The sequence below is a fragment of the Protopterus annectens genome, chromosome 1.part1 (genome assembly GCF_019279795.1).
Source record: "Protopterus annectens isolate FY-2018-M chromosome 1.part1, PAN1.0, whole genome shotgun sequence".
NCBI lineage: Eukaryota > Metazoa > Chordata > Ceratodontiformes > Protopteridae > Protopterus > Protopterus annectens.
The window spans coordinates 172641310-172666026 of record NC_056726.1 but is presented as its reverse complement, the minus strand read 5'-3'; the positions used below and the strand labels follow the sequence as shown (position 1 = coordinate 172666026).

Below are 24717 nucleotides of genomic sequence, written 5' to 3'. Positions count from 1 at the left end.
GACAACACTAACCGCTGCACCACCGTGAAATGCATCAGCTCTTGCTAAAGTAAGATTAATTTTGACACTATGTATTATCCGTAGACTGAGATGCATGCACACATTTAAGATGAATGAGTGGAGGCATGTGTAATGTATGTTCAACAAGACCCTTTACTAAACTGATGTTATGAAGGTTACATACATGACACTTTAACCTAAGTAACACCATTTAACCAGCATAAATTCACACAAGCCTAGCTATGTTACCAGCCCCCTGACTGTGGTACATTGTGTGTGTTTACATGAGCCTCTCCCAGTAGTGTGACTGGTTTTATGCGGTGATCTAGTTTCATCCCAAAGACACAGTGAACTGTTGTGCTTGTATTCTGTAATAAACTGGCATCCAAGCCAAGAATTACTGCCATCGCTGCCTCTGGCTTGTACCCACCAAATGGCAGGATAAGCCCACCAAATGGTTGGATAAACTGTGGCACCATGTGACCTTAGAAACCAATTTCAGATTTAAGAAAGAAACATAGTGACAGTGCACAATTATTTTTGAGCCAGAACTGGACACGGTTGAGAAGTATGTGCTGGTTAACACTCTGGAAGGTATACTCTTCTTGTATAATTTCTTTCGCATTCAACTCCCACTGGTAATAAGACAGAAGTAAAAAAAATAGGTGCAAAGCAACATTGCTTTCTCACTGTAGTACAGCTGGCATAACTTTTAATATTATTTTTCCTTTACAGGCTACAAGACAAATTTAGTTAATTCTAAACCGTCATAATATAAATCACAAACCCCAACAATGGAAATAGTTGTACGCAAAAAACTGCAGCTCCAGATAAAAACAGTACATTTCTAATCAAAACAAAAACAGAAAATAAACGCAGGCATACACCCTAGAGCGGGTTTAACCCCCCACGTGCATTTCCGAAATGTTCTCTTACTTTTACAGCCGTCCTGTTTCTGGCATCACAGAACTGTAACTATGAGGTTACCAATCAGGCCATGAGTTGGAAAAAAGGAGGAACTTCGTTCGCTCTGCGAAGAAGTTCAGAATAAAAAAAACTTTTACTTATTTTCAAATGTTTAGTCTTCTCTGTAAAAGGAAAGTTAAAGGATCGTATAGTCGGGGCTGTCATGTATTCGTTTGGCTTTTGTATACTTTTCTTCCTAGTTCCTGGCATTTTGACAGGTAAGAGTGTAACATTACTTGTAAAAGAGTTGTAATACGATTTATATACTGATGTTTGTGTTTGTCCCCGACTATGCACATATTTAGAAAAGTTTAACCATGTGGTTGGTGCTGCAGCAGTTGATTGCTTACAACTGGAAGTTATAAAATAATAGAAAATATTTCTTAATAGTGGGGTGGGACGTGAAAAGTAAGTACCTTGGTTATGTGTGAGTTTGTGAAGGAACCGGTTTTTATTCTGTGTGGTCGCAGGTCGTGGAAGACACAGCTATTGGCTGATGACAGGAGAATGTGAAAACAGTAATCCGGGAACGAATATTTAGTGTTGTGGATGTTTTGCGTTATTATTTTGACAGAAAGACTATACAATATGATGATCTGTATCAACTTTTTGTATGCTGCATTTAATATTTCCTGTGAATGATTGTATTTACTTATTTATTAACGTCTGTGAACGAATTGACTGAGATTGTGTACAGACAAGTCTAAAGTTTTTACCTTTGTGAAACCCAGTCGCAGTTGTCAGGCAGAGCAAACTGTGTACTTTCCGTAGCAAAATGATAGATGTTTGAAATACTCAAGGGCGATTTTTTGTAATCACTTATTATTTATATGGGGGGATAAATGCGTGACCGAAAACAGTATTGTTCCTCATATATCTTAACTATCCAGATTTTTGCAGAATGTCCAGATTTTTGTCTCATATTTTTTGGTCCATTCCTCATAAAACTGTGGGGTTTTCTGGCCCATCACAGAGGATTGAAGTAATTAAGTAATGACATACATTTGTGTTTCTGACTTAAAATCCTCCAGAAAATGCACGTTAACACAAATCCTGGTATTCTAGCAACTTTAAGAGCAATAGTTAAAACCTGTCCCTATTTTTTGACCTTTGCCCCATTACTTCCTTACTTTAGACATTGCCCAGACTTCTTGTGCTAAGAGGTTGAGGTAAAATATATATGTATATATATCTTCCAGCTTTTCCCGGTTAGGGGTCGCCACAGCAGATCACCTGTCTGCTCATGATTGGCAGTGGAGTTTTTACAGTGTCAAGTTGCCAGCTCGGCACCCAACCTTCCACAGAAGGCACACACATGCATGCACTCACATAGGCATAGCCAGCCTTAGGCATAGGCCAACTAGGTGGCCGCTCTAGTAGGGGCACTTTTTCAGTATTTATTTGGTATAGGTAGACCAGGATGTGAGCACCGGGTGGTGTGGTAGGGGGTGCCATGGAGCCCTTTTGCCTAGGGCACCAGTTGACCTAAGGCCGCTCCTGCACATAGGTCCAGTTTAGAGTGTCCAATCCACCTACAGCATGTTTTTGGGAGGAAACCATATAAATATATATATATATATATATATATATATATATATATATATATATGTGTGTGTATTCACTCAATTTGTCAATTTTTTTATAATTGGATACTTTTTAATTGTAATCATAATTTTCATGTTAACCAACATAGCCCACTATTTGATGACACCTATCCTCTCTTTACTTGCATATTTATGTATGTATATAATGCCACAGTTCTGTAAACATTCTTTCCACCTGATATCCAGAATAGTTAACTTTCCTATCCTTACAAACATTACATTTAGTGTTTTTACTGTTTTTTACAATACACAGCCACTTCAGTTCACTTAATCAGTTCCATATTATATTTCCACCCCACAATTTTTCTGTTTGCAGTCTTTCATCATTTGTCAGTAAGTTTAGATCCTCTAACGGAGTAACAGCCACATAACATTTAGCACACCATTCTAGTTTCTCTATCCTTTTTGCACTGTTAATAATATGGTTTGCATTTACTGAAAGAATTCTAAAATTATTGCTTTTCCTTCTTTTTAAATTTAGGAGAAATATTTTTAAATTTTTGTTTTCTTATTTTTACCCTTTTCCCAACTGAATTTTTTTTTCTGGGTTTATGTACAAATAATCCTTGATCCTCAAAATCAGATTTCTCACTTGTTAGAACTTCAAAAAATATATTAATATCAGTCCCTTTTCCTGACCTCTCTTGCTGCATGCACACTCTCTTTCCTCATTTTTCCGTCCATATATTTTTCTTCTTCTACATTTGCCTCTGAATCAGATTTATCATTGACTAGAACTTCAAAAAAAATTCTGCTGAATTTTCTTCCTGCATGCACACACACTCTCTCTCTCTCTCCTCATGTTTTCTCTCCATATTTTTTCTTCTTCTGCAGTTTCTTCTTCACCTAGTTCACCCTCTCTCCCAGCCTGTTGTTGCCCCTTCTCATGTATGTTTTCTTCACTTTCCCTATCTGTTTCATTATTTACTATTTGCTCGTGACAATCCGCCCCAAAGTGCCCTTTTTTAAACAACCTGCATTCAGGCACACATCTTCTTGCTGTACATGTTTTCCCCATAATGGTTATATTGCACATGTCATAATCATTAATTAAATGAGAAAAGACCCCACAAAAGAAACGTGGTTTAAGCTGGCCAGCTTATTGTAATGTCCCTTTATAACCAGTCACCAAATGACACTTGGAAAGTTTTTTTACCTTGGGCCAGATTCATTAATGCTTACGCTAAGTGTATACAATCTGTATTCAAGAACATCACTACCACGTTTTTGTGCTTTCTAGTCACTCAGAAATATTACACAAGGTATACATGTAGTCTACACTTTGTGGTAACCTTTATGTATCCCTCTTGATATTTAAGGCTGCAAAAAAAATCAGTAGGAAAACTAAAATTAGGAGGCAGAAGAAGAAGATTTATTTATTTATTTATTAATTTATTTATTTATTGCATTTGTTTACCGGGGAAATTCCACACAACCCCATTTTCAGTGGAGGCCTGGGGAGAAAAGCTCCAACAAGAACATAGATACAGAAAATATTAAACATTAATTGGTACAAAAGTAGATACAGTGTTACACATAGTGATTACAGTAATATATACAGAATATATACATAAAAGCAGGAATTTTGTTGGTTGCCAGATGAATTCAATCAGAGAGGTATACCAGAGATATATTACTCAGCATTATTGTACCATTTTCAACAAGTGATGAAAAATAATAATTATGGAGAAAATATCACTCAGCAGTAGCAAAAAACTATCATATAAGGAGAAGGAGGAGGTTAGGTTATAGAGCAGGTACATAGCCAGGAAGAGTTGAGATGATTTTTCAGTATTTGTTTGAAGATGGTGGTGCTGCCTGTGTTTCTTATAGAAGGTAGAAGTGAGTTCTAGGAAAAGAGAAGCGATTATTTTGCCAGAATCCCATGCCCCGTTAACTGTATCAAGGAAGGAGAGGAGGTCAGTAGTGGTGCTGTGTCCTGGTCTGAAACCATGCTGAGTGGGTGATAGAATTTGCTTTTCAAGCAGGTGGTTGAGGAGTTGGGCATGGATGCATTTTTCCAGTATTTTAGAGAGGGGTGAAAGAATTGCTATGGGCTGAAAGTTTGTGGTGTCTATGATGGTGCTACCTTTGTGTAAGGGGAGAACGTATGCTTTTTTTCCAGATGTATGGGACTAGGGATTCTTTAATCGATCTGTTTATGAATATGCTGATGGGATAAGATATAGAGTTTGCAGTTAGCTGCAGGAAGTGTGGGGGTAGATTGTCAGGGGCCAGAGTACAGGGTGTTAGCTTAAGTAAAAGTTTTTTTATTGTGGCGGTGGGTACGGGGGAGAATTTTAGGTTGGGGTTGAGGGTCGGATTGTTTTCTGGGATGATTTGGTCATCAGCTGTCTTGGTAGTGGTGGTAACTGTTGGAAAGGTGGTGGTTAGGTTAGCTATGATGTCAGTGAAGTGGGAGTTGAAGAGCGTAGCAAGTTCGGTGGGGGGTTTGTTTGGATCAGGGGATGGGTTGCTTTGAGATCCTGGGTATAATAGTTGGTTAATAGAGGACCAGAATTTTGGGGATTATCTTTATGTTGGCTTTGTAGGTGAAGGTAGCAGGCTTTTTTATCTCTGATTATTAGTCATGTTGCTTGTATTGTAGTAGAGTTGAGGGGGTCTTTATTTTTCTGCCATGATTTCCAGATTTTATCCCTTGTGGACATGACTTCTTTGGTGGATTTTGAGAGTCAGCTTGCATGGTTGCAGGGTGGGTGTTTGCCTATTTAGGATATCTAGGAATGTTGAGTTAAAGAATTCAACAGCCTCATTAAGTGGTAGGGATTTGAGGGGTTCCTAATTTACTTTAGCAAAGGTTTCATTAAATACGGATGGTTGGAACTTAGTCAAATTTCTGGTTGATTTGTATTGGTGTTGGCCTGGGGTTAGGGTAGATTTGCGTAGGATATATGCTGGGTGGTGGTCACTAATGGTATTGGGTAGTATGCCTGCAGTGGTGATATTGGTAGGGTTTGACTCTAATATCCAGTCTATTTTGGAGCCCCAGTTGTTAGTTTTGTAGGGTCTGGTGATGTCTTGAAATAGTTAGGAGAAGTTGCAAAGGTTTATGTTTTTTGAGGTGTTCTTTTGGACAATGTCTTGCCAATCAGTGTTTACATCACCTAGGATAATGGTTTAATTATCTGTGTTTTCGGATGTCCAGGCAAGTATGTTTTCTAATATTGGTATGTTGTTTCCTGGCGAAATATACAGAACTATGCAAATGTTTTTATGATTGTTTATGACAATTTCATCACCGTAACAGGTACAAGCAAGCAAAATCTGAGGGTAATGCTACTCAATGCTAGAAGTCTAAATCTCAAAATGCATTCACTCGAGGCACTCCTTAAAATGGAGAACATCGACATCAGTGCAGTTACATAGACCTGTACAAGGCTCCAGAGAGCACCCCGGCATTACCAGACTATAATTCATACCACACCTTTTGGCCACCTAACCTGGACCGAAACACCAAAGGTGGAGGTGTGTCCATATTCGTTAAGGATATCCACACCTCCAGGCTAGTTGCTCACCATAATGCATCCGAGATTATCCAAGTGTAACTAACTCTATGCAAGACTACAATCCAAATTGTAACTTGCTACAGATCCCCCACCATGTCCCAGGATTCTCACTCCTCATTTCTTGATACACTGGAAAATATTAGGGTACAACCCAACACCCTAATAATGGGTGATTTCAACTACCCCATCATTAACTGGAAAAACTACTCATGTACCAACTCTTTTGCTCAACGTTTTCTGGAATTCATGAATTACAATGCCTTGGATCAACTTATCCACACCCCCACCAGTGGCAGCAATATCCTAGACCTGGTCATTACCAACATGGGCATCATGCTCCACACCAGAGGTCAATTCCTCATTGGTCAGATCTGACAACAAGCTAATCACCCTAGACATCCACAACCCGTCCCCATTAGGGAAACCACCGTAAAAAATGTCTTCAAAGCCAACTTCATGCTTCTTAAGACAGAAGTGGCAAACTTCACGATACCCATGCAGACGGACAATAGAGGTATAACTGCTGAATCCTACACAAATGCACTTTATAAGCACTTACATGAGTGCATGATTCATGCTATCCCTAACAGAACCAAGATTCTGTCCTCCAAAAAAAGGTAGCCAATCTGGTGGTCCCCTGCCATAAACAAACTCTACTACAGAAGAAAGAAACTATTGCAAAAAAACGTAAAATCCCATGATTGGAGGAACTCCCTGGTCAGCCTCAGTAAGAAGCTGAGATCCCTCATAAAATCCTCCAAAGCTACTTACGAAAACAAAATTGCCACTGATTGTAAAGACAACCACAAAGCATTCTATAGCCATGTCAAGAATCTCAATAGCAACACTCAGATCTGCTCTGAGTTACAGCACAATGGCACTAAATATACAGAACCAACTGATATTGCCAACATCCTGGCAGATAGGTTCAGTGCTAACTTTACCCCCTCTCACCCCCTAAAGGGCCCATCTCTATACTAGAAGAATGCAAAGTTCCTGTAATCACGGCTGCACAGGTAAAAACCACACTCTCTAAAGCGAAGAACACAGCATCCATGGGACCTGACAACATCCCAGGCTGCATTCTACACAAACTGCATAATGAACTGGCATTCCACCTAAGCACCATGTTCAATCATAGCCTCATCTCAGGTTTTGTGCCCACTGAATGGCACACAGTGACGGTTATCCCACTATACAAAGGGGGAGCCACCATGGACCCCAGGAACTACCGCCCCATTAGCTTAACGAGCCTAGTCTGCAAGGCCATGGAACGTATCATCATGGAACTTATAAACAAAGACATTGGTAATCTCCAAACTCTGGACCCCACCCAGTTCAGGTTTGTAAAAGGCAAATCATGTCTCCTAAACCTGATAGACTTCTTTGAAGCAGTCACCAAAGCCATAGACGTGGGTAAGGTGGTTCACACAGCCTACATAAATCTCGCCAAGGCTTTTGACACCATCCCCCACTCTGGAATTATAGATAAACTCACTAAACTAGGTATAAATCCCTATGTCACAAGATGAGTTGCCAACTGGCTCACTGACAGAACCCACAGTGTGAAAGTAGCAGACTGCAAATCTGACTTCAGACCAGTGACAAGTGGAGTACACAGGGTCCAATCCTGGGTCCCCTCCTGTTTGGTATCTACTTTTCTGAAGTACAGGCTAACACAGAAGGTCTTTGGCTAACAAAGTTCGCAGATGACTGCAAACTAGGATGCATAATCAAAACTCCTAATGATGTGGACATCCTACAAAAGGGCCTCACTGAGACATATGCCTGGTGTCAAAGCCATGGCCTCAGCTCAATGCCAAAAACTGCATTGTCATCCCCGTTGGAAAAAACTCTGTATCCATGAGCTGTCACATAGGTGGTAGTCTACTTAACACCGAAAGTGTGATAAGAAACCTTGGGACACAGGTGGACAGTAGTCTCTCCTTTGATAATCACATCGCCACAGTAGTCAGGAAATCCTTCTACGTGGCACACCTCATCACAGAAGGTTTCTCATCCAGGAAAAAAGAGGTCATTGTTCCCCTCTACTCGTCACTCATTAGACCCATTATAGAACAATGCCCCTTTTGGCATGTACCTCACAAGACATCTACAACAACTGGAAAGGCCGCAGAAATGCCTCACAAAGAGGATTACCGGCCTCAAACAGATGCTCTACGCAGACCGTCTCAATAAACTCCAGCTTTACTTCGTCGCATTTCGCTTACTCAGAGGAGATCTCTGCCTAACATACAAAGCTATGTCAAACCCAGAGCTGTTGAACATGCTCCACTTAAAGAAATCCCATTCCCTCCAAGCTACACACTCTTGGGACCTAAACCTTGTCATCAAAATAAACAGAACATGCTGGGGGGATAGATTCCTGACCCAGAGACTTCCCATACTCTGGAATAAACTACCTATCTATGTCAAACAAAGCTCCTCATTAGCACTGTTCAAGAAAAATCTTGATGATTGGATGAGAAATAGGAAATTCACCCCGGGGATCACCTATGTGGCTCTGCTCGACAGAGGCACATGAAAATAATTTTCTTGGGTGGCAAAAGCCAGGGTACCTTTTTGGCTAGGCTTATATAGGCCCTAGGGCCAATAGCCTAGTACCTACCTATGAACCTGTGTTAAGTTTTAATTTAGAGATTAGTCCTTTGGCTGGGGAGAAATTGGGTGTTGGTTTTGAGTAGGGAATTAAAGTATATTTGCTAGGGAACAGTATTGCTACTCCCCCTTCTCTCTTGTGGGGCCAATCTTCTCTTAAGCATGAGTAGCCCGGGGCGAGAAATTCTGTGTCTTTTACATAAGATTTCGACCAACATAACTGACCAATATGTCAGTTATGCTTGTGTTGTCTGTTTACTGAGAATGCTGTAGACTTCGTGTTGGCATTAATTAATGTTTTTTTCACATTTCAAAACAACTTCCAGTCTTCACCCTCCATTCCATAAATTTCTGTCTTCTCTAACTTTCATAATATTATCAACATGTTTTTTTAATTTGTTATTACCAGAAAACAGATGTTCCACAGATAAATGCCATTCTTTTTGTTAAACAGTTCCAGAAATGTCATCATCAGTCCTTCAGTTTCAAATGTTAAGTTACAAAAAGTTTGTGTCGCAATATGTATAAAAGACCGAATTTCTTGAGCATTAAAACCCAGAACAGTTACCAAATTGCCTCATACATAATATCTGTCTTTCAAAGTGTCAATTTTTTGTTCTTATTCTCACAGTTGGCTTTCTTTTCTTTTTAAAACAGTTTTACTCACAGATTTGTTGCTGCTCTCCTTTTTTTACCTGCTGCATATGCTTTAGTTCAGTGATGGCGAATGTATGACATGAGTGTCAAAGGTAACACACCATGACATTTTGGGTGACACACCAACGTTCACCAACACCCGGGTTACCAAAGAAACTGAATGAATAAAAATACAAAAAAATATGCGACCTTGCACTTATCTATTAAAATTCAGCAACAAAAAGTAATTCATTGATGTTAATCAAATCAAATGCAATATGTTCCTTATTTTTTTCAGTTCAATTTAAAATTATTATTGGTGCACTATTTTAAGCCCAATTATCAGTGTGCATATTGTTTTCTCTGTTGTAAGTCACTGATTTTTCTTTTACTTTTATAATACATAGCAGCACACATGATTGGACTTTTTTTTTAAATAAGTAAATATAATGAATATGTAAAGAATTGTTTCTCTTTTTTTCGGGGGGGGGGGGGTGACACCCCAGTGGAGTCAAGTAGTCAAGTTAGCCATTTTCCGAATTTCTGACACACTGAGCTCAAAAGGTTTGCCATCACTGCTTTAGTTACTGTATTATCTGCTGTTACAAAACCAGAGACTTTCTCAGTTTGTTGCTTCTTTCCTGTATTACTTTCTGTCACTGCTGCATACATTTTTACTACTATATTCTCTGCTGCCACATAACGTATTTCCTTTTACACATTATCATTCTCAACACTTATGAAAGAATATTTGTCATTTCACCCCTGGATCATCCTGTTCTATTATTTTTAACAGAACATCATCTGCAAGCCCTCCTGATGCCATTTGTGTTATCTGCACCACTTTAACAAGCTCTGTTACTTCCTTCTCCATTGAGACAACTAAAGGTTGTTCATTTGTAATATCCACTACACATGAATTTTTGTTTACATTCTGAAGTTCCAAGGACAAGTTTTTCTTCACATTTGCATTTTCCATTTCCAAGCACTTCCATAGCTTTTATCTCTTCCTCCATGCTGCTGCTTCCCTTAATAATCTTCTTTGCCACTGTAGGTGCCCTCCAGCACCGTCTAGCAGCTTGAAAGAGTAACAGAAGTTCCCAGATGCCCTGGCCAAATTTTCCCTAGTTCAAAAATACCACCTCAGGTTCCTCTGAAAAGAGGTGACTAGGTTTGTGGGACAACCCAGTCAACATAAGGATAAGTAAAAAAAATGTTGTGGTAGTGATGCTGTATTCTCTTAGGTGCAGCATGAAGAGATGAAATGTATTAAGCTCTCTGAATTCAAGCAGCTTGTATTTGAATTTTGCAGCATAAAGACAAACGTCAAATGTCATTTGGTGAAGCACCAGTGCATACTTCTAAATATTTGTATTGTGTCTTATGTGTCTGCAAACTTCTGCTATTTTCCACCAGCTGTGGTTGTGTTATTTATGTATTTTATGTTTTTTATGGTTGTTAATCAGGGTACTGGACTGACCCAAACAGGACCCATTTCAGGTACATCCTAAGAACTACAACAGAAAGCAAACAACAGCATTTTAGAATTTCCAGTGACTTGTGAGAAAAAAATGTACACAAATATAGACAAAGACTTAACATGGTAGAGTTAGGGAATTTAATAGGCAATTTGTTACACTGGACTTAGTTATTAAATGAAAGTCTACAATCCAATCACAAATTGCAGTGGCAGAAAAATAAGTCTACGGTTATTTCATGAGAAAATAATGTATGTCTTTCATTTGCCTGTTTGTTATTACGTAAATAGCTTGATTGTGAGCCTCAAAGGGTGAGCATCTGGAAATGATCAGTTGCTGTACTGAATATCTGGAAAAAACACACATTCCTCCTTGTTTAGTTAATTTTATTTATTTGTTAACCAGATTGTTTTCCTGGTGCAAAGAACTATTTTTATCCACAACATCTGCTAAAGGCAAACACAAATAACATTAAACAAACATTTGTATGTAAATAGATGTACAGGAACTTAGAAGTAGACTATCGTATATTGTGGTTCAGCAATGACCCAGATAGTTCATATCAAAATATACAATAAATAATTAGGACTAACTAAACAAATATTCAGAACATTTAAAAATGTTAGGTATACCATGGCTAAACTAGGTCAACCTGTTTGGAGACACTCAAAGTGATCTCTTATGTTGTCTGATGGTGCGTTATTAATGATCGACATGAATGGCTGGGGCCATGTTAAGAAGTCTGTATACCTTCAGTATTCTCCTACCTCCAAGTAACTGCTATCATCTGTTTTTTTCTGCTTCTTTTGGATGACTTGTGTGTGTTCTTAGATGACAGGTTTAGCCTCTTACATATACACATGAATCAGAAAATCTTGTACCTTATTTTTTCAGTCCAGGGATCAGCCTAGACAAACAGAGGATGGTAGCACAGTTGTTTTTTTCATTTGCATATAATCAAACTACTGGTTGTAGCTGTAGTTAAATATTTACATTAAATCAATCTATATTTACAGGAAGGTGAGCAGGGAATGAGCCTGCAAAAAAGTATTTTTTAAAGACCTAGACAATGCAGTCCAATGTGTATGTTGTATTTTGTTCTGTCCTGCATAGGTAAGTCATTTATAATTATATAAGAGGCAGTTGATACAATGTATTGTTGTCAGAGTGTGTGTGTGTGTGTGTGTGTATTGATGGAATACTGCACTACCCCACATAGTTAGCCCATTAACCTTAGTCATCCTGACTTCTAATAAAAATTAATTGATAATCAAAATGACAGATTTACCATATCATAGTCTGTTGTATGTTATACAGTTTTAATTCAAAACAAATGTATTAGTCTAGCAAGGAAGATTTATATAAGTGGCAGAGCAGTGAAAACTCTGGTTACATATCACAAGAATGAAAAAGCATTCTTCAGCAAATGCTTTTTGTTTCAAAATGACATTTAAAAACATGACATGACAAAACTTTATAGCCAATGAAAAGGCATATTGGTTTGCATCAGTGGGAAAGATGACATACCTACAAATCTCCGAGGTTTAACTCAATGAGAACTCATCTCGCTGAGTTAAACTGCAGAAGGTACAACACATCGAATAACTCAAAAGTTGTATTCTTTGCAAGGGATCTCCAAACACCTCAAGTGTGAGGCAAGCACCCCCCAAACTTATGTGTACCAATTTTTTTGGTCATACTGACATGAAAACAGGAGAAATCTCCAAAAACAAAGGAATCACTGCATGTGGGTACTTACAGATCTCCACCAACAATTATTTCCGATTTAAAACTGCAGTTGCTGACTTCGGGATCAGGAGGTCATGATTCAGGAAACAGATCCTTGGGGAGTTAGGCCTCAAGGAAGTGGAGGGATGCTGAGGAAGATCTCCCATACCTTCTTCCATGTGGAAGATGGCCTCCACCATACATCCATTGCAATATGTACCAAGTACAAGACCACTGCTCCCCAGAGTTTGTAAAGTACCCTACTTTAGTGCAAAAAATGTTTTATTCTGTGCATAAAGTAGACTTTTAAGCAAGCACAGTTATGGAAACAAGATTTAGTTAATGTCACTTTACTGCCACAGTCTATCAGCAGAATATAGATACACTATGAATTGCATTGTAGTTAGCCATTCTTTTCTGTTAAGGTAATGATGGAATTAAGACTCTTCTTTGTAGTGAATTTCAGGTTTACTTCAGTAGGAGTAGAGCATGGCCATATTAGAAATATATGACAGAAATCCATATTTTCTTGCATTTTTGGCTAGGTAAGACTACGGAACACAAGTGTCCCTTTTCAGGGGTGATCTAGGAGCACTGCCCGGTTAAGTTACTTGCTCAAATCACACAATAGGCAAATGGATGTGAAAGAAACTATGTAAAACTAACACACACCCCAGTATAATGTCTTCTGTAGTAAGGTCAGACCACAAAATGGTCTCCTTTGAAGTAAAAATAAAACCTGGAACCCCAGCTAACCCTGGAATATGGTGGTCTACAGGATTGATGTTGGTGATCAAGAAGCGGAGGAGTGTGAAAGCAGTGCCAAGGATTAAATGGTGGAAGTTAAAAAAGGGTGATTGTGAGGTGGAGTTCAGGGAAGAGTTAAGACAGGCACTGGGAGGCAATGAAGAGTTACTGAATAGCTGGGTAACTACAGCAGAACTAGTAAGGGACACTGCTAGGAAGGTGCTTGGTGTGACATCTGGACAGAGGAAGGAGGACAAGGAGACATGGTGGTGGAATGAGGAAGTACAGGAGAGTATACAGAGGAAGAGGCTGGCGAAGAAGAAGTGGGATTGTCAAAGAGATGAAGAAAGTAGACATGAGTATAAGGAGATGAGGCGCATGGCAAAGGGAGAGGCGGTGAAGGCTAAGGATAAGGGATATAGAGAGTTGTATGAGAGATTGGACACTAAAGAGGGAGAAAAGGACCTGTACCAATTGGCTAGACAGAGGGACATAGCTGGGAAAGATGTGCAGCAGGTAAGGGTGATAAAGGACAGTGAGGGAAACGTACTCACAAGTGAGGAGAGTGTGTTGAGTAGATGGAAAGAGTACTTTGAAGGGCTGATGAATGAAGAGAATGAGAGAGAGAGAAGGTTGGATGATGTGTGGATAGTGAATCAGGAAGTGAAGCAGATTAGCAAGGAGGGAGTAAGGACAACTATGAAGAGGATGAAGAATGGAAAGGCTGTTGGCCCAGATGACATACCAGTGGAAGCATGGAGGTGTTTAGGAGAAATGGCAGTGGAATTTTTAACCAGATTGTTTAATTAAATTTTGGAAAGTCAGAGGATGCCTGAGGAGTGGAGAAAAAGTGTTTTGGTACCTATCTTTAAGAATAAGGGTGATGTGCAGAACTGCAGTAACTACAGAGGGATAAAATTGATCAGTCACAGCTTGAAGTTATGGGAAAGAGTAATGGAAGCTAGGTTAAGAAGGGAGGTGATGATTAGTGATCAGCAGTATGGTTTCATGCCAGGAAAGAGCACTACAGATGCAATATTTGCTCTGAGAGTGTTGTTGGAGAAATAAAGAGAAGGTCAGAAGGAGTTGCATTGTGTCTTTGTGGACTTCGAGAAAGCATATGACAGGGTGCCTAGAGAGGAGTTGTGGTATTGTATGAGGAAGTCGGGAGTGGCAGAGAAGTATGTAAGAGTGGTACAGGATATGTACACGGGTAGTGTGACATTGGTGAGGACTGCGGTGGGAGTGACAGATACGTTTAAGGTGGAGGTGGGATTACATCAAGGATCAGCTCTGAGCCCTTTCTTATTTACAGTGGTGATGGACAGGTTGACAGATGAGATTAGACAGGAGGCCCCGTGGACTATGATGTTTGCAGATGACATTGTGATATGTAGTGAGAGTAGGGACCAGGTTGAGGAGACCCTGGAGAGGTGGAGATATGCTTTAGAGAGGAGAGGAATGAAGGTCAGCAGGGCTAAACCAGAATATATGTGTGTAAATAAGAGGGAGGGTAGAGGAATGGTGAGGATGCAGGGAGTAGAGTTGGTAAAGGTGGATGAGTTTAAGTACTTGGTTTCAACAGTTCAGAGTAATGGTGAGTGTGGAAGAGAGGTGAAGAAGAGAGTACAGGCAGGGTGAAATGGGTGGAGAAGAATGTCAGGAGTGATTTGTGAAAGACGAGTACCAATAAGAGTGAAAGGGAAGGTCTACAAGAGGGTAGTGAGACCAGCTATGTTATATGGGTTGGAGACGGTAGCATTGTCGAAAAGGCAGGAGTCAGAGCTGGATGTGGCAGAGTTAAAAATGTTAAGATTTGCACTGGGTGTGACTAGGATGGACAGGATTAGGAGTCAGTATATTAGAGGGTCAGCTCAGGTTGGACAGTTTGGAGACAAAGCAAGAGAGGTGAGATTGCGTTGGTTTGGACATGTGCTGAGGAGGGATGCTGGGTATATTGGGAAAAGGATGCTAAGGATGGAGCTGCCAGGTTAGAGGAAAAGAGGAAGGCCTAAGATGAGGTTTATGGATGTGATGAGAGAGGACATGCAGGCGGTTGGTGTGAAAGAGCATGATGCAGAGGACAGGAAGAAATGGAAACAGATTATCCGCTGTGGCGACCCCTAACAGGAACAGCTGAAAGAAGATGATGATGTTGATGACTCTAAGGCTAACTTCCTACTATTAAGTGATAACCTGGCAAAATTTCAAGACCCCACAAACCCTGAGAACACTACTGCTTACTCAGAACTGTTCACAGAAACCCTATACAAGCATGCTAAAAGCTGCATAGGGGCAGCTTTCCCAATAGGAAGTAGTACAAAACTAACTCAAAAAACAAGCACCTTGGTGGAATCACAACATCAATAGGCTGTATAGAAGAAGAGAAATCAAGAAAATCATGTAAAAATTTAGTAGGTGCAGCACCCAGCAAGGTAAAAGCACTCTCATCAAACCTAACAATCAGCTCAGAGGACAAATAAAGTCTACCAAAGCCAAATTTGAGGTAAATGGGAGGCCATGGGTAACCACAAGGCTTTCTTTAGCTATGTCTGCAACCTCAACGACAATACATAATCATGTGCAGAGCTCATTGTTAATGGAGCCACCATACTGAGTCAGAAGATATCTGTAATAAATGAACTTCTGAGGACTCACAATGCTAGTGCTCCTTTTTTGGTTTATCTGTTTGTGTTTGAGCACTATTTCACCACCTTTTTGGTTTGAGTCAGAAGATATAGCAAACCTGCTGGCTGACAAATTCAGTGTAAGATCAGGTTTCATTTAAAAGTAGTTTGTTAGACAAAAGTACAGTATTCTCTTTACATAAGTCTAGTGCAGCCATATTAAAGCAGGCCTTCATATTTTGCATAGAGTTTCAATGAATGCACTTTCAGTGTAAATAACCTTCAGTCAAGAATACTGCTAAGAATAAAACATGCTAACAAAATGTGCAGAACATTGTGTACAAACCATCGTGTTTAGATGGTATGAGGCTTGGGAACCAAGGTTAAAGAGGTGTATAGAAATTTACAGGTTTTGGTATTATTAGGAGATACTTCAGAGACAGGTAGTAAGTTCATTTGTACTGATATGCAGAAAGTCATTGCGATGCTGGTCTCAGAAGTTTGGTATAGACTCATGAGAGTGAGTGTAGAAGTCAGGTCAAATGTCCAGTATTCCAGAATATTAATTCAATTATTCAGGAGGAAAGGAATATGAGTATAGAATCTACAGACATAATTAGCACTGTTGTTGCAGACAGTAAGATTTGACATTCTGACTACAGAATTTACGGGCAGTATAATGAGTGCAGAAGCTATGGACGTTAAGGTATGATTTGGATATTGTTGAGATCTACTTCCACTGTACATAAAACATTCTGAACCGAACTACAGTGTACGCAGACTTTATACAATAAGATTTGGCAGATAAAGGAGAGAATGGCACCTGTTCAGTACAGTTCTGGGTAATTAAAGATTTTGTTGTTGTGTCTTTCGGCTTTTCCCAGTTAGGGATCGCCACAGCAGAACTCCGGTCCGCAAATGATTGGGAGTTGATTTTTATGTGCCGAGTTGCCAGCCCTGACGTACAACCTTCAACGAAGGTACGCCCATTCATGCATGTCTCCATGCAGAAGATGCTCTAACTGAGAATCGAACCATACAGCGTCTTACTGTGAGGTGACAACGCTACCGCAGCACCACCACCACAGATTAGTTCTGGGCAATTAAAGATAAATTAATTAATTCCATTCTCATTCCAGTTTCTTCCAGTTGTTTCAAGCTCATTCCAGTATGCTACAGTCCTATCAATTCTTACAGTGGTGAAGCATCATCGATGGGGGGGGGGGGCAATATTTGCAGTTAAAGTAAGTCTCAAAACCCCACGGCAATCTTGCAAATCTATCAGCAGTCAGACTATGAATTTTGCAGTGCAGCAGTGTTCCTTCTTCAGAAAATCTAAAGTCTCAAAGAACTTCAGATTCTCCAAGGTACCAGTGTGGACATTATCCAGTTAACAGCGGCATATCAGAAAATTTTACCATCTCCAAAGCAGATGACATACTTTGAAGTGTCCAATGTGATGTCACAAAGCAGGAAATCTTTAAATGAAGGAGTTTGAAAAAGCTGCAAGACATCTGACCACTTTCTTAGTGCAGCTTCAACTTTCCTTATGTGAGAATTCATTTTTATTACAATGCATTTTCTAGCTAAATCAGACAGTAAGTCTCAGAAAAGTTTAAATACATCAGTAAATATAAATTGTATAAATATGTCAAACAGTAGTTCTACAGTAAAGGCACCAGCAAATGTGTGGTTTAAAGCTAAACATTGTAAAGCAGTCTAAAAAATATGTTCCAGAAATGTTCATTTAAAATTCATTGCTGTTACTTCAGGAATGTTAAATCTTTCTAGATGCAAAAGGGTTAAAACACAGAAGCACACTGTGATGTCTCATAATTCACAATATGATTTAGTTTCTGATATCAGTATGGTTTCAGGCAAATACAAATTCTAGTTTACACTCTTCAGAAATCAGTGTAAATGCAATGGCTCGTGTAATTGAAAATGCAGTGTTAAGTTGCAGCATTGCAAATACAGACATAAACACAGTCAGCACATGTAACATTTTCCAGACAAAACACAATTCAGAGTGCAGATCTTGGTCAGTTTGATAAAAGTAAACACAAGCATAAATGGTACACAGGCTTCAGGGAAAATAAAGAAGTGCATACCATGTTATTACTAGTGTTTTGGGGGCAAAATAAAGAAGAAATGCATGCTGTAACTCGTCTCTAACTCGTTTCTAACTCTATAAAAATGGATTTTCAGCTTATCTGTAAAGGGTGCATCAGTCAACTATCAAACCAGATTATTCATCTGTCATTGTTTAAGATTGAAATAAATAACAATATTCCATTGTTTACTGAAAATGAATTATGGAATAATGTACTGATTAATACAGACACATCAGCTTCAGTTACAAATAGATCTCTACTAGAGGACACAAGTTTAGTTATGTCAGGATTTGAAGGGTCAGAGGTTATAGCAGTGAGCAGTTCTGAGTGTAAAAGTACTAGGTATGGACATGTTTTCAGTTACATGTTGTTTTAGATTTATATAACAAGATTTTATGGAAAAATGAAAATGCTACAGAAAAAAAACAGTAGTACGCACAGATGATGCAAGAATTTGTGTGCAGTACATTCTTCAGATAGTGAACATCATTTGTACAATCTGTTAGAGATCGAATAAATTCTGGGTCAGTTGCCATAGCTGAAGTGCAGGCAATCAAGTTACCAAATTTTCAGAAACAGTATCTTATTCTCAGAAAAACAGAGTCAGACTGGAAATTACATTTCAATTTACTTTTATGGCCAGTAAATAAAAGGTAACAGTTTCAGTCTAGTACTACATTTAAAACTGGTATACATATTTACCATTCTGAAAGAACATGCTGTGTGTGGTATACCAAGTAATGACAGTCAAGTTAATTTGCAGAATAAATGGTTTACAATTGTAGGTCTGCCAACTATTTTTTTGTGTTATTGTTTTGTTTTAGCAGACATTGTTAAGACATTTGAATTATGGTAGTAAAGTGTTGCAGTGCATAAATAGTGTGACAGAACAGTCAAAAGTTCAGATCCCATGCGAGAAGAGTGCAGCATAAATATTCTGTTTTATTAAACCCACAGGTTCTAATCTCATGTTAGGAAAATAATTCAATTTAATTTTATTATTGAAGAAACTTTACATACTTAGGTTCATAGGTAGGTACTAGGCTATCTGCCCGAGGGCATATATAAGCCTAGCCAGAGTGTGTCAGCTTTCGCCACCCCATTGATTAATTAACTGAGCCTCTGTCAAGAAGAGCCAATGAAGTGATTCCAGGGGTGCATTTTTTGTTGCCCATCCACTCATCAAGGTTTCTCTTGAAGAGTGTTAGTGAGGGGCTCTGCCTAATGTAGTTAGGAATTTTGTTCCAAAGCATGGGGAGTCTCTGTGACAGGAATCTATCCCTCCAGCATGTTTATTGTTGTGGTGAGGTTTAGCTCACTAGAGAGAGTAGCTTGCAGTGACTTTGATTTCTTTAGCAAATTCTGAGTTGGACATGGCTTTGTAAGTCAGGCAGAGATCACCTCTGAGTAAGCGATATGCCACTGAGTACAGAAAGAGTTTTTCCAGTCGGGCTGCATAGGACATATGTTTGAGGCCAGTAATCCTCTTGGTGAGGTACTTTTGTGGTCTTTCCAGCTGTTGGAAGTGTCTTGTGAGGTACATCCCAAATGGGGCATTGTACTCTATGATGGGTCTGATGAGTGATGAGTAGAAGGGCACTATAACCTCTTTATTTCTAGATGCGAACCCTTTAGTAATTAGATGGGCTACATAGAAGGATTTCCTAACTACTTTGGCAATATGATTGTCAAAGGAGAGATTACTATCTACCTGGGTCCCCAGATCTCTTATTACCTCTTCTGTTAAAGGGGCTTCCACCTATGTGGTAATTCATGGGTGTTTTGTTTTTCCCAAACGGGATGACTATGCATTTTTTGGCATTTAGCTTGAGACCATGACTTTGACACCAGGTGTCTGTCTCAGTAAGGCCCTTTTGGAGAATGTCCATGTCAGCTGGAGAGTCAGTTATGGCTCCCAGTTTGCAGTCATCAGCGAACTTGGTTAGCCATAGTCCTGCTGTGTTTGCCTGTACTTCTGAGAAGTATATGCTGAACAGTAGGGGTCCCAGGACCGAGCCTTGTGGGATACCACTTGTGACTGGTTTAGAGTCGGACCTGGAGCCCACTATTCTTGCTGTGTGAGTTCTGTCTGTAAGCCAGTTGGCAACCCATCTCATGATGTAGGGGTTTATGTTCAGGCTCGTGAGGTTTTCTATAATTCCCAAGTGGGGAATGGTGTCAAAAGCCTTGGCGAGGTCAAGATAGGCTGTGTGAACCACCTTCCCCTCATCTATGGTCTTGGTGACTGTCTCGAAGAAGTCAACCAGGTTTAGTAGGCATGATCTGCCCTTAACAAAGCTGAACTGGGTCGGGTCAAGTGTTTGGAGGTTCCCAATGTCTTTGTTAATGAGTTCCATGATGATGCACTCTATAGCCTTGCAGACCAGGCTAGTCAGGCTTTTGGGGCGTTAGTTACCAGGGTCAGTTGTGGCCCCTCTTTTGTGGAGTGGAATAACCATTGCTGTGCACCATTCTATGAGCACGTAGCCTGTAGAGAGGATGAGGTTGAACAGTGTGTTTAGATGGGGGGGGGGGGTTAGTTCATTCTGTAGTTCGTGCAAGACGCAGCCTGGGGCACCATCTGGCCCCATTAATGCTGTACTTTTGGCTTTTGAAAGGGCTGTTTTCACCTGTGCATCTGTGATTTCTGGGACACTACACTTTTCTGGTATTGTTGTAGGCCCTTTTGGGGGTGAGAGGGGGGTGAAGTTTGCACTGAATCTGTCTACCAGTATGTTGGCAATATCTGTAGGTTCAGGATATTTTGTGCTATTTTGCACTAGCTCAGAGCATATCTGCGAGTTGCTACTTAGATTCTTGACATAGCTAAAGAAGGCTTTGTGGTTATATTTCAAATCCTTGGCTATTTTTCTTTCGAAGTTAGCCTTGGATGATTTTATGAGGGACCTTAGTTTCTTACTGATACTGATCAGGGATGTCTTTCCTTCTTGGGATTTGCTTTTTTTACAAACTAGTTTCCTCCTTCTATTGTATAGTCTGTTTATGGCAGGGGTCCACCAGACTGGTTTCTTTCTCTTAGGGGAGTGAGTCTTGGTTTTGCTAGGGATGGCACGATCCATGCATCCTTGTAGGTGCTCATAGAGTGCATTTGTAAAGGTTTCTGCATCTTGGATACTGTTATCCTTTAGCATGGGGGCTGTGAAACTTACCACCTCTGTCTTAAGTAAGGTGAAGTTTGCTATAGAAAAGCTTTTCACTGTGGTTTCCTTGGTTGGGGGTGGTGGTGTGGTGTGGACATCCAGGGTGATTATTTTATGGTCTGATCTAACCAGTGACAGGTTGACCTCCAGTGCGGAACACCTGTTGCCCATGTTGGTGATGACCAGGTCCAATATGTTTTCACCTCTGGTAGGGGAGTTTACCAGCTGATCCAGGGCATTTGAGTTGATAAATTCCAGGAAGCGCTGGACCTGGGAGTTTGTACTTGAGTAGTTTTCCCAGTTAATGGTAGGGTAATTGAAACTGCCCAATATCAGGGTGTTCGGTAAGACCTTCATGTTTTCCAGTGTCTGAGGGAGTGGTGGTCCTGGGTCATGGAGGGTGATCTGTAGCAGGCCACAATTTGCATTGCAGATTTGCCTGATGTTAGTTGCACATGGATGATCTCAGAGGTATCATGCTGCGCCACTAACCTGGAGGTGTAGGTATCCTTAATGAATATGGATACACCCTCTCCTTTTGTGTTTTGGCCCATGTTCTGTGGCTGAAATGTGTGGTATGAGTTGTAGCCCGGTAGTGCTGGGGTGCTCTGTGCAGCCCTGAACCAGGTTTCAGTTACTGCACAGATGACATTCTCCATACTGAGGAGTGCTTCGAATGCGTGCATTTTGAGATTTAAACTCCTGGCCTTGAGTAACATAACCCTCTTTTTTTATTTGTTCTATTTACAGAGGTGGGTTTGATTTTTGAGCCTTGCCTAAAAAAGTCACTATGGGGGCAGCAAGAGCCTTGACCAGTAATCAAAAGCCTAGTGGTGACAGGTGCAAGCCATCTCTTATGAAGCAACAAGGCTTGTCGAACATGTCGTCCCAGGCTTACAGACACTGGATCCTCTTTGAATGACACCAGAAGCTTAGCCAATTGTTGAAATTGATCATTTCTTCTTTATACTGCAGTATCATTCTTGGTGAGGGCAGGATGCTACTCAGGGTCAGGGTCATACCCACCTGGGCTACATGATCAGAGAGCTCTTCCATGTCTTTTTTCATGTAGTCCAGGGAGGTACGTCTCAGGACATTCACACCAACATGAACAATGACAGAGTCATATTTGTACTTGTTCTGGAGTGACCTGAGTGCTTGTGTTATGTGGTGGATTCTAGCTTCCGACAGGCAGCTAACAGTAACCTTCTCCTTGTCCAGCCTAGTGAGTGGGACTTCAGTGTGCCTGACTATAGAGTCACCTATTACTAGTGTGTTAGGTATGTCATTTCGCCTTGAGGGCTTTGATTTTGTGTTTTATGTGTTGTCTGGTTTGTGACGGGAGGTGCAGGTTTTTTGGGTGTCTGCTTTGGAGGTTTTAGATGCTTTTGCAGGTTTTTATTTAGAACATCTGAGTATGATTTTGTGAATTTATGTGTATTTTTTGCCAGTGCTGGTTTAGTATGTCTATGTGAGGCTGAAGGTGTGGTGCAAGTGTTAACCTTCTCCTTGTATAAAGGACAGACAAGTAAAGTTCTAGAATCAGATCAGTTCAATTCTAGTAATACATTTGTATATGTAAACAATTCAAGATTTTATATACTTCATGCAGAAATTGCAGTTTACCAAGCACACCAGAGGCACAGACTTAACAATTGTGTTATCAGATTACAGCCCAGTTCAGCAAGCTGAATTAAAGACAGTACTATACACAATAAAATAGTATTATTAGTAACAGTTTTTACTGTTTTTCCAAGAAGATTGTATGCAGTAATGATAAATCCCTGCACCGTTCAGTAGTATGGAAAGAGTTAAGTGATGTCACCTAAAAGAACAACTGCACGTAAGGCAGTGGGCAGAGACCTGCACACTGAAGAAATTCTTTTGTAAATTAGGTCATGTCAGAAAGATAGATACATCTACCAGAGACTGCCACTTCTCTGGAACAAGCTTCCAGTTCATGTGAGATAGAGCCCCCTCCCTGATCCTCTTCAAACGCAACCAAGATGGCTGACTGCAAATTCACTCCTGGGGTGGCACCCATGTCCCTCCTGGATGTTTTGAACATTGGTGCGGCAGCCATTGGAGGGGTGGTAAGGTGAGCCACACTGGTTGGCCTACCTCCCTGTGCTGGAAGTAATTTTGTCAACTGTCAGGAAGTTATGACATCAGAACATTGTGATCATACATTTAAAAATAAAAAGAGAGATAAGGAGTGCCTGCGAAGGAGTTGTCTCCACATGAGTCCTGGAAAGGTCCTTGGATTTTGTGGAACCACATTTTCTTGCCACCAATCTGATTCCATGAAAAAGTTTGTTGAGGAGTAGAACATTTAATTCCTACAGCAGATAGGATCTTTCACAAAGTAACACTCAGTAATTTCCCTTACACAACAGTATGTCTTTCATTACAGAATTTGTAGTAAAATTAAGGTTAAAACAGTGTTAGAATTTGTCATATTTCTAACACTCCTACTAGTTAATCAATTTTCCATAATACTCTTTTTCTTTATTAACATACAAAGCAGAGCTGTGCTTTCTTTTCTAGACCTGACCTGCAATACGCAGTTGTATTGTAATATCTGAAGCAATTCTCAGAGAACACAAATCTAGCCTAGCTTGCTTTGAATTAATGTCTAAAATAAAGTAAGCCATTCTGTCAGTTGTGCGTTAGCACTCTATATCTTAACAGTGCCCTTTTAATTCATTTCAATTTATGGATTAAACGTCTGTTTATTCAAGAAATAAGGTACAAGAGACCTAAGCTAGAGCTGTATCAGATTACCATTTTATTAGTCTTATTCTCAGATCAGCATTTTGTCATAACTTAGTAGGACATACATGAAATGCAAGGGAAAATGAACAATAAGTTAGAAATGCACCTAATAACTTGAGTGCTACCAGTGAGTTTATGCATCAGTACAAATACACATACATTACTAATCTGTCAGTATCTGTTTTGTACTATGTTTATCATTTAGGGTCGGCACATGAAGCATAGCTAATTCTTAATAATACTTTACAAAGACTGGGCAGTGTTTATTAACACTGCACATGGGTTCAGGCAATTATAACAATTCTACCCGCATTATCAGTTACCGTAACTCAGCCAAATATATTGTAGCAGAGGAAAAAATAGGCATAAACAAATTCTACACAAACCACTGCACACATAACTTAAAGACAAAAAGAAATAAAGCCTACTGTTCAAAATGTAGCATCCCTCATGTTTGCTGATTTCCTTATTGAATACTGTGATGGTTTATTAGGTACTTTGAAAGCTAATGTATCAACCCATGTCAATCAAGTTTTGCTGTTTAGTGACAATTTTAGGTATCTTGAACTGTTTGATACATTTAAAAGTAGTGTTAAGAATTGGGATGAAGAACTAAAGACAAGAAAAGCTAAGAACTTTAAATGGACATGGGTGGCTATCAAAGATGTCTTTGTGTGGTGAAAACAGAAAAGGAGTTTACATTTTGCCAAACTTAGTGATGATGCTTCATTCAAA

The 24717-nt window shown here is 39.7% G+C and overlaps 1 protein-coding gene across 2 annotated transcripts in view; it reads left to right on the top strand.

Annotated features, from left to right (window-relative positions):
- The first annotated feature begins 982 nt into the window (after positions 1-982).
- PLBD1 (phospholipase B domain containing 1) overlaps positions 983-24717 on the top strand; it is a 1215938-nt gene continuing 1192203 nt past the window's right edge. Inside the window, exon 1 of one of the 2 annotated variants that reach the window (XM_044073961.1) lies at positions 983-1184. In XM_044073961.1, coding sequence (XP_043929896.1) covers positions 1130-1184 — 55 coding nt within the window. In that variant the 5' untranslated portion in view covers positions 983-1129. The remainder of the gene's footprint in view (positions 1185-24717) is intronic. The other variant, XM_044073969.1, reaches the window with a different exon arrangement.